Raw genomic sequence first — 10,758 nt, 5'->3', positions numbered from 1 at the left:
AGGCGCCGGGGAGGGCGGAGTTTTTCCGGAGTGTCATGGCGGCCTCCAGGATTGGTTGACAGCTCTCGTCCGGGGTCATCGCAGCGGCTGAAAGCGGGGGGAAGACACAGAGAGGAGAGATGGGGACGGTGCACGCCCGGGTGAGGCCTGAAGGGGTCGGGTCACCTTCAGGAAGGGGTGAAGAAGTAGTGCTGGCGGGGGTGTGGGCGCCGGAGGTGGATATGCTGTATACATGTGTATGGATAGTGTATGACATGCTTACCTGGCATCGGGATGGTATATAGAAGGGGCAGTGCTGTATACAGAGGATGTATAGGGGGGCAGTATATCAGACTTATTTGTTTTTGGGTGAACCAACATGGCCGCTCACTTGCTGTTGCAAAACTACAACTCCCAGCATGCCCTGACAGCCTTCGGCTGTCAGGGCATGCTGGGAGTTGTAGTTTTGCACCAGCTGAAGCGCCACAGGTTGGAGACCACTGTATTTAAAAAATAACGAAATAACTTAAACAGTTTCCATTAGAAAAAAATCAACTTTGTGTGTACAGCTCCTGTGTGGACTTGTGTGTCTCCATGGTAACAGACTACAAACGAGCCCTGTGTAGTCAGATCCCACAGTCACCTTATCCTAGTGCCCATAAGGTGAGTGATTGCAGGGTCTGACAACACAGGGGTTGTTTGTAGTCTGTTACCATGGAGACAAGACTAAGATCTGCAAATTATGTTTATCCATCCTGTGATCTCCATAATTCTTCGCCTTTTCCTTTTGGAATTCCAGTGTCGATCATATATATGGATGTATATGCCCTTTAAGTATGAGATATTTCATGTATTTTATGGCGTCTAACATGACGCCATCTCTTCTTCTGCAGAGTCTGGATCCTCTCCCTATGGACGGGCCGGATTTCGGATCAGGAACTGAAGACGGCGATCTGGTGGAAGTGGAGCCGCAGAAGAGGCAAGAGATCTTAGAAAACAAAGATGTAAGTGTCTGGACCTCATCTCTTAAAGGGGAACTCCAGCTAAATAAAAATTTTTCTCAAATCAGCTGGTGTCTGAAAATACCAGATTAGTGATTTACTTTTATTTAAAAAAAAATAAATCTCAACTCTTCCAGTACTTATCAGCTGCTGTATGTCCTGCAGGAAGTGGTGTATTCTTTCCAGTCTGACACAGTGCTCTCTGCTGCCACCTCTGTACATGTCAGGAACTGTCCAGAGCAGTAGCAAATTCCTATAGAAAACCTCTCCTGCTCTCCAGGTTGGAAAGAATACAACACTTCTACAGGACATACAGCAGCTGATAAGTACTTGAAGCTTGAATTTTTTTTTTTTTACAAATTTCTGGCACCAGTTGATTTGAAAGAAAACATTTTTGGGTGAAGTCTGAGGGGCCTAAAAAGATTTCCAATTTCTTACAAGACTCTGAGGTCTCCTAGGACTTCGGTCATACCAGAAATCAGACTAAACAAGTCAATGGCCAACTCATTTGATTAGTATTGAACGGTTGTAGCTGATATATGACCTGTCTGATCATTTTCCTGTTTTTTTAGGTTGTGGTTCAGCGCGTTCACTTTGAAGGACTGGGCAGGACAAAGGACGATCTTGTCATGTATGAAATCGGTGAAGTCTTCAAGGCGAAGAATCTTATTGATGTAAGTCGGGGGGGGGGGGGGAACCTTCTATCTGTTGCAAAACCACAATTCCCATCATGCCTGGACAGCCAAAGGCTGTCCAGGCATGATGGGAATTGTAGTTTTGCAACAACTACAGGGCCGCAGGTTGCTCATCCCTGATGGTCGGGGAGATGCCCTTCCACCTTGATCCTGACCCAGTCATCATATTGCCCCATTGCAGGTGATGAGGAAGGCCCACGAGGCCAGAGAAAAGCTTCTGCGTCTGGGAATTTTCCGACAGGTGGAGGTCTTAGTTGATACATGTCAAGGTGAGAACACAGGGTAACCTGTCCTCTGCGGGTGACCTGTCCTCTGCGGGTGACCTGTCCTCTGCGGGTGACCTGTCCTCTGTGGGTGATGGGCTCGTCCATGTTACATGGGGGTTCTAGTACATCTCTTCAAGCATCAACCAAGATCATCCTACAAAATAGACCGGATGTATTCAGCCCCCAGCCATGGTCAGTATTGATGCATCTATGTCTGATCCTGGCTGTCACAGCAGAGTGTGAGCTTTAATATACAGATACCATGTGTTGCCAATGGTGCACTTGAGATTAAAAAATCTACAGTGTTCCAGAACTTATCAGCCGCTGTATGTCCTGCAGAAAGGGGTGTGTTCTTTCCAGTCTGACACATTTCTCTCTGTGCATGTCAGGAACTGTCCAGAGCAGGAGAGGTTTTCTATGAGGATTTGCTACTACTCTGGACAGTTCCTGACACGGACAGCAGGTGGCAGCAGAGAGAACTGTGTCAGACTGGAAAGAATACAACCCTTCCTGCAGGACACACAGCAGCTGATAAGTACTGGAAAACTGAAGATTTTTAAATGGAAGCAAATTAAAAATGTATATAACTTTCTGACACCAGAACACAAATGTCAGAGTTCCCCTTTAACACAGGCTTCATCTATATTAATACATCACAGGACACAAAGGGGTTAAAGGCCTCTATAATTTATGACTGTTCATAATACCACTGCATTTACCTTCACGCCTCTAGATGAGGATGCCCTCCCCAATGGCCTGGACGTCACCTTTGAGGTCACAGAGTTAAGAAGGTTAACCGGAAGTTATAACACCATGGTCGGCAACAACGAAGGCAGCATGGTATGATGTGTTCCCGTACTGTAAGTAACTGCTGGTGGGAATAGGAGCTCACTATAGCTCAGGGTTAGCCAGGCGTAGAAAAACATGGCCGCTTCCTTACAGAAACAGCGCCCCCTCTTGTCCTCAGGTTGAGTGCGGTATTGCAGCTCAGTTCCATTGAAGCGAATAGAACTGAATTGTAATACCACACACAGCCTGAGGACAGGGGTGGCGCTGTTTTACCTGGACACCTTACTTTTTTTTTTTTCCCCTCTAAGGTTCTTGGAGTCAAACTACCAAACCTGTTTGGCCGCGCTGAGAAAATGACTTTCCAGTTCTCGTACGGAACCAAGGAGACGTCTTACGGCCTCTCCTTCTTTAAGCCTCAAGTCGGGAACTTTGAGAGGAAGTAAGAACCCGCGTCACCCTCCGCAGCTTTGACGCCTTTGTTCTTTGCTCGGCGTCTCATGAATCTTTCTCTCTGTGCAGCTTCTGCTTCAACATTTATAAAGTGACCGGACAATTCCCCTGGAGCTCGCTGCGAGAGACCGACCGCGGGGTATCTGCTGAGATCAACGTAAGGAACACTACCGAGAGGGGGGGTGGATAACCCCTCTGTAGACATAATCTAAGCAATTAAAGGGGTTATAAAAACAAGGATGCTTTCTTCCAGAAACAGCACCACTCTTGTCCTCAGGTTGAGTGTGGTATTGCAGCTAGGCTCAATTGACGTGAATGCAGCTGTATTGTAATACCACACACAACCTGAGGACAGGGGTGGCGCTGTTTTTGCAAGAAATTAGCTGTATTTTCTCTAATCCTGGATAATTAACCCCTATGGAAAGATTAGAAAATCAAGGCTGCTCCAGCACCCCACCCCTGTCCACAGGTTTCATGTGGTATTACAGCTCGATAGAGCGTTAATACCAGATATAACCCATGGACAGGATGAAAGAATCAGCCATGTTACTTTAAAGTGTCACTGTTGTATTTTTTTTTTTTTTTTTTTTGCAGAAAATAGTCCAGGCGATTTTAAGAAACTTTGTAATTCGGTTTATTAGGCAAATCTGCCATTATCTGCATTCAAAAAGACTTTCCCCAGCCCCCCCCCCCCCCCCCCCTTCCTCTCTCATTCACTGCTCATTATCAGGAAATCTCAACTCTTTTACATCAGTCGAGCCCTGTGTAATCTATGGAGAGGGGAGGGGGGAGGAGGGAGATTAGTCACCAGCAGAGAACAAAGGATTACACTGTGGGAGCTGTGTGAAAGCCGGTATTCAGAGGTCAGAGAGGTCAGTGCTGACTTCAGAGGAGATAGCCGGTGATGTCGCTGTAAATTCGCTGTAAATTAACTCCTTGTTGTCCTGTTTTGGTGCCTCATCTCCCTCCACCCCTCCCCTCTCCATAGAGAACAATGAAGACGGGGGAGAGCTTCAAACTGCTTTTTCATGATAAAAATGCATTTTTCGGCTAATAAACCCAATTACAACGTTTCTTAAAATCACCTGGACTATTGATTTCTGCAAAAAAAATGTAAATGACAGACACTTTAACCCTAATACATCGCTTTAAAGGCTTTATGTTTGGTTCTTGCTTTTACTTACAGTTCCCGATATGGAAGACCAGCCACACCTTGAAGTGGGAAGGAGTCTGGAGAGAACTGGGCTGCTTAGCAAGGACGGCCTCATTCGCCATCCGGGAGGAGAGCGGACACTCTCTAAAGTCTTCTCTCTCTGTAAGTCAGATTTGCATCAAGCGGATGCAGCCCTGTTGCCGTAGACTGTATCCATGTTTTCCAGGGCTTCCTAGGGCTGCATCCAACTTCTTCAGCCACCGGTAATGAAATACCGAACTATGGGGTTCAGCCGGACCAGAGCGTGCTGGAGGTTCACTCATCTCTACTTTCATCCACAGCATTCAATGATGATCGATTCCCGCAACTCTACAATCCTGCCAAAGAGAGGCGCCTTACTGAAGATTAACCAGGTAACCCTGCCGCCCACCAAGTCCAACAGCACATCCTGTTGTAATGCTCTCACCTAACTGTAGGGGGCGTCTTGTCTATGGTGGTGAATGGGTATAACACAGGGGGTAGGCCTTCTCACAAGGCCTAACACTCCCCCTGCTTTGGCACTTAATTTACAGGCATAAGATTCCCTTAAAGGGAAAGTGTCATCAAAAAATGACTTATTGGTTAAATAATGTTTTTATGGTAAACATATTTTTTAAGAATTTTTTTTTGTGACATTTTTATCATCCATATTATAAAATAATCTGGAAGTCTTACAGTTCTCATTTTCAAAACTTGGGCTAAAACTAAGCTGAGACTTCCTGTTGTGTCTGCGGTGATAAGAGGAGGCTGCTGTAAAGTGATCTGTACAGCATTGCAGCATCATGTGACACCAGTAGATAGAGGAGACAATAGCAGCTCCCTGTAGAATGACCTCTTCACAGGTCACAGAGAGCGCTCAGTAATGTTTCACATTCATCTGCAGGGGACAGACTGTCTATTGTCATCTATGGCCATGAGTCTTGCTGTAAAGCATCTCACTAAATGCTGTTAAGAACAGCCCAGGCAATATGGCTGCCCCCATAACAATGTACAAATGGTGAAATAAAAAAATTACAGTCAGAAAATAGAAACAGAATAAAAGAAGATGTTTTAGTATCTGACTGTAATTAGTGAAAGAAATTAGGTGACACTTTCCCTTTAAGGTGTATGTCACCTGACCATTCCTATTTGTGCTTCACAGGAGCTGGCGGGATACACCGGAGGAGACGTCAGCTTCCTAAAGGAAGATTTTGAGCTGCAAATTAACAAGAGGCTAGCCTGGGACTCGGTAAGATGAGAATATAGGTGGCTGTTGTTGCATCAGCCATCATAGTGTCCCTGGGAGAAGCGCTTGGCAAAGTGCTTCTCTCCCCTTCCCACTACTTGCTGCAGGAGATGGACACTTTAGAGCAAGGGTAGGAAACCTTGGCTCTCCAGCTCTTGCAAAACTACAACTCCCATCATGCCTGGACAGCCAAAGCTGTCCAGGCATGATGGGAGTTGTAGTTTTGCAAGAGCTGCAGAGCCAAGGTTCCCTACTGTAGAATGTGTCCACTACATAATACTAACAAGTGGCTCCCCCTAGGTGCTGTCCACCTCTCTCTGGGGTGGGATGCTGGTCCCTCTTGGAGATAGACCCTCCAGTATTGCAGATCGGTAAGTAGCACATGGCGTGTGTTGTGTATATATAGTATCAGTATATATAGTAATATGTTTTGGCATCACATTTTGTGATCATTTTGTAGATTCTATCTGGGAGGACCGACGAGTGTGCGGGGGTTCAGTATGTACAGCATCGGACCCCAGAGCGAAGGTCTGTAGCGGACATCTTACCACCTTATCTATGGGAATTGCTTGTATCTGAATCAGAAGATCTTGTCAATGTCTATAACTACAAACCAGGAAGTGTTGACATAGGGGCATCTATTAAAGGGATGTTCTCATATACACACAGTGGGGGAGATTTATCAAACATGGTGTAAAGTAGAACTGGCTTAGTTTCCCCTAGCAACCAATCAGATTCCACCTTTCATTCCTCAGACTCTTTGGAAAATGAAAGGTGGAATCTGATTGGTTGCTAGGGGCAACTGAGCCAGTTTCACTTTACACCATGTTTGATGAATCTCCCCCAGTGCACTCAATGTTCTCTCTAATAATTACAGTATGGGGTCTATGTTGTCCTTACAGGTGACTACCTTGGTGGTGAAGCTTACTGGGCCGGCGGTATACATCTCTACACCCCACTCCCCTTCCGTCCCGGACGTGGCGGTTTCGGTGACCTCTTCAGGACACATTTCTTCCTTAACGCCGGAAACCTCTGCAACCTGAACTACGGTATATAGAATATAGGCTACAGTATAAGTGTAATATACTTGCATCCCTGTATCACGTCCACATGTCCGCAACAAAGACTTATGGGTGCAGCCATATTACTCTCCTGTGATACCAAAGTTTGGATACGTCCGTGAACTTGGGCGACGTGTTGCATACTCTCATAACGATTTCTGAATACGTTATTATTAGGGCTTAAAGGGGTATTCCACTCAAACATAAGTTGATATGTTGCTGCCCATGGTGAGACTAACAATTCCTTCCATACTTGTTATTATCTATTCAGTCTCCTTCCCCCAGTTCTCAGCTGCTGCTTTCTGCTGAAGACACAGAAACCTGTGTGTGAGCTTTTCTCTCTGCCTCCCCCTCCCTTCTGAGACGGCTTATGTGTACAAGTCCCTGGCAGGCTGTGTCTGCAACATTTTAGCTTCTTTGTAATGCTGGGAGGTTTAAAGGGGTTATCTAGTGCTAGAAAAACATGGCTACTTTCTTTCAGAGACAACACGACTCTAGTCTCCAGTTCAGGTGCGGTTTGCAATTAAGCTCCATTCACTTCAATGGAACTGAGCAGCGTTGCTGTCTCTGGAAGAAAGTGGTCATGTTTTTGTAGCGCTGGATAACCCCTTTTTAATCACAGTGACTTCATTAACTTGACCTCCCAGCATTACAAAGAATGTTGCAGATACAGCCTGCCAGGGAAATGTTTACATCAGCCATCTGAGGAGGGAGATAGGCTCACACATAGTTGTGTTTTTTGTTTTTTTTTGTTTTTTTTTGTCATCAGCAGAAAGCAGCAACTCAGAACTGATGGAAGGAAACTGAATAGATAACTACAAGTATGGAAGGAATTGTTTGTCTCAGCATGTGGAGAAACATATCAAAAGTTATGTTTGCACCTTTAGGCTATGTTCACACGTAAAACTACGGCCGTAGTTCTCGCCGCAGAATTACGGCCGTAGTTTTGAGGGGTGAAACATAGCCTTATTTTGAATGGGATCCCGGCCGGAGCGTACACACATCGTATACGCTCCGGCCGGGATCCCATGCGGCGCCAGAAAAAAACTGACATGTCAATTTTCTGCGGCCGGAATTCAGTGAATTCCGGCCGCAGAAAGACCTGTCAGTTCACAGAGTGAAGCGAGCCGCTCCGGCCGCTTGCTTCACTGTGGGCTATGGGAAGCTCTGATGCGGGCGCGCGCTGATGCGCCCGCATCAGAGCTCCGCGGCCGGAAAGATCATCCGTGCAGAGACCAGCCGTTCCGTGACCCGGCCGGGGTCACGGAACGGCCCATCTCTTACGTAGTGTGAACATAGCCTCACGTTGTCATTTGTTTCCTGACACCTAGGTGAAGGCCCACACGCTCACATTCGCAGGCTGGCAGAGTGTATCCGCTGGTCTTACGGTGCGGGCATCGTGCTGCGACTTGGAAACATCGCCAGACTGGAATTAAATTACTGCATCCCCATGGGTGTCCAGAGCGGAGACAGGTACGTAGGAAATCCTTAATCCTTACAATTATCTAGGAATAAGAAAAGCTACAGCTACTTTCTTATATAAACAGCGCCACCCCTGTCCTCAGGCTGTGTGTGGTATTACGATTCAGCTCCATTCACTTCATTGGAATTGAGCTGCAACACTACTCCCAAACTGAGGACAGGAGAGGTGCTGTTTCTGAACGAAAGCAGCCATGTTTTTCTAAGCCTGGATAATCCCATTAAGCATAGATGAATACAATCCACTGCACCCTGTTATCAGCCACGTCTGCCTATAACAGGGGTAGGGAACCTTGGCTCTCCAGCTGTTGCAAAACTACAACTCCCATCAAGCCTGGACAGCCAAAGCTTTAGCAGTAAGTCCAGATGACTCTCTTCTCCCTATGATCACGACCAACCATCCAGTTCCATAAATAGATCTGTCCGACACCAGCCGCTCCTCTTATAATAGTCCGGCACTGTTATATGTGTGTTCTATCTTCCAGGATATGTGACGGCGTGCAGTTCGGGGCTGGAATACGCTTCCTGTAACTCTCGGACGTCAGACAGACAATAACGCAGAATACAATCCTCTCATTATTTGTTTTCCAGAACGTTCATGTATCCACTATATATTTTACACACAGGTTTATTTCTGACAGTCGTACTAAAAAAAAATAAAAATCGACCGTATCGGATGGATTTATTGTTCAGAAACAACATATCAATAAGGTTTGTGTCAGATGTAAGAAACATAAGGGATATGAGTGGTATACAGTAGGGGATTATGTGTTATATACGGGGGAAACAGATCGCTGATCTCAGGGAGACCAGCCAAACGATAAAACTGCCGGCTGCTAGTGAAAGCGCTCAATGCAGTGAAATCCTAGGTGCATTGCCCCCTGGGAAACATGAATATGCAAAAGAAGAGCCCGTGGAGGCTCATCGAAGAGTCTCCAAACACAGGACTAGCCAGATATCCCTCTGGGAAGGACCCAGCCAAGGGGCAGCTCCTGTAAGGAAACCACTATATTAAGTGGCCCTATGAGTCAATGTAATGACAAGGGAAAAACCAAGGCCAGGTTACTATCCACAGACAGCTGTTTCGGGGTGTTGCCCCTCATCAGTGTGGAGAAGGATTCTGGCTAGGTGGGAGCAATGCCTAGTAGAGCCATAAGAGAAACAGATCACTGATCTCAGGGAGACCAGCCAAACGATAACACTGCTGGCTAGGGAGCAATGCACCTAGGATTTCACTGCATTGAGCACTTTCACTAGCAGCCGGTAGTGTTATCTTTGGCTGGTCTCCCTGAGATCAGTGATCTGTTTCTCTTGTGGTCTACTAGGCATTGCTCCCACCTAGCCAGAATCCTGCTCCTCACTGATGAAGGGCAACACCCTGAAACAGCTGTCTGTGGCCTTGGTTTTTCCCTTGTCATTACATTGACTTATAGGGCCACTTAATATGGTGGTTTCCTTACAGGAGCCACCCCTTGGCTGGGTCCTTCCCAGAGGGATATCTGGCTAGTCCTGCTTTTCTTTGATGAGGCTCCACGGGCTCTTCTTTTATATACAGGGGGGCATGATAATGTAGTCTGGTATATACATTGGAAATAACATGGTGGAACTGAGAGGGGGTGGGTGGGCACGGTTGACTGTTCCACCTGGAAAAAGTCATGCCCCCTATCTACAAGTGGGGGTGCAATCACTGCGATCCTCCACCTATCATGAGAATGGGGTAAACTTTTTCTTTGAAGGAAGGACACAATGCTAGCACGGCCAGTGCCCCCATAAAGAACGAATGGTGCCCTCTACTCCTGCAGGGGACGGCTTTCCTCTGTTATCAGTGCTCGGACCCCCCCACTCATGCCCCATTAGAAATCACAGAAATAACTTGGGTTTTGTTTTTTTTTATTTATTTTCCTGCACAAGTAAAAATTATTTGTAATATCAAGTAACTAAAATCAGATAATTAAAATTTATACTATATACTGTATATGGGGGAGATTTATCAAACATGGTGTAAAGTGAAACTGGCTCAGTTGCCCCTAGCAACCAATCAGATTCCACCTCTCATTTTCCATAGAGTATGTGAGGAATGAAAAGTGGAATCTGATTGGTTGCTAGGGGCAACTGAGCCAGTTTCACATTAGACAAAGTTTGATAAATCTCCCCCTATATCTCTAGATAAAAAAAAAATCAGAAGTTGAGGTTGATGCACTGAAAACTGGAACTAGAAAGTTTACCATGAAAGACCTATAGATGGCGCCAGAGAGCTTTCTTCCTGTGGGAGAAGCTGTTCAGTAGATTCCCTCCCAGGTAGCTAGGCTTGAAGTACGGCCCGTTCTGGGCGCGCTTCTCATTCTCCGCTTGCTGTCGGCACTATTGCACGCCCGGGAGGGGGGAGGGATGGGTCACGGGGAGCCGTGGGAGGGGCTGCCTGGAAGATCTTTAGATCGTACAGGTAACCCATAGCAGATAGTGGCGGTCTGCTGCTACCACTCCTATTACACAGGGTGATGGCCAGCAGTCTGTCGCTGTCGGGATTTTGGTTCCATCGTGCATGTCGGCTGATTGTTAATTTACAACATGAGATATTACACAAAGTGATTAACGGCCGATTATCGCTCCGTGTACTGGTA

The 10,758-nt window shown here is 46.3% G+C and overlaps 1 protein-coding gene across 1 annotated transcript; it reads left to right on the top strand.

Annotated features, from left to right (window-relative positions):
• SAMM50 (SAMM50 sorting and assembly machinery component) lies at nucleotides 1–8,809 on the top strand. The gene is made up of 15 exons (XM_069952456.1): nucleotides 1–140; nucleotides 873–983; nucleotides 1,553–1,654; nucleotides 1,857–1,944; nucleotides 2,675–2,781; nucleotides 3,039–3,169; nucleotides 3,250–3,337; nucleotides 4,367–4,495; nucleotides 4,675–4,746; nucleotides 5,514–5,600; nucleotides 5,898–5,968; nucleotides 6,058–6,125; nucleotides 6,500–6,646; nucleotides 7,990–8,131; nucleotides 8,623–8,809. Exons 1-15 carry the CDS (start codon nucleotides 120–122, stop codon nucleotides 8,666–8,668), a joined length of 1,410 nt encoding a protein of 469 aa, XP_069808557.1. The 5' UTR covers nucleotides 1–119; the 3' UTR covers nucleotides 8,669–8,809.
• The last annotated feature ends 1,949 nt before the right edge of the window (nucleotides 8,810–10,758 follow it).

The sequence above is a fragment of the Dendropsophus ebraccatus genome, chromosome 1 (assembly GCF_027789765.1).
Source record: "Dendropsophus ebraccatus isolate aDenEbr1 chromosome 1, aDenEbr1.pat, whole genome shotgun sequence".
Lineage (NCBI taxonomy): Eukaryota > Metazoa > Chordata > Amphibia > Anura > Hylidae > Dendropsophus > Dendropsophus ebraccatus.
Note: the sequence above shows the minus strand (reverse complement) of the source record. Positions and strands in the feature narration are given on the sequence as shown.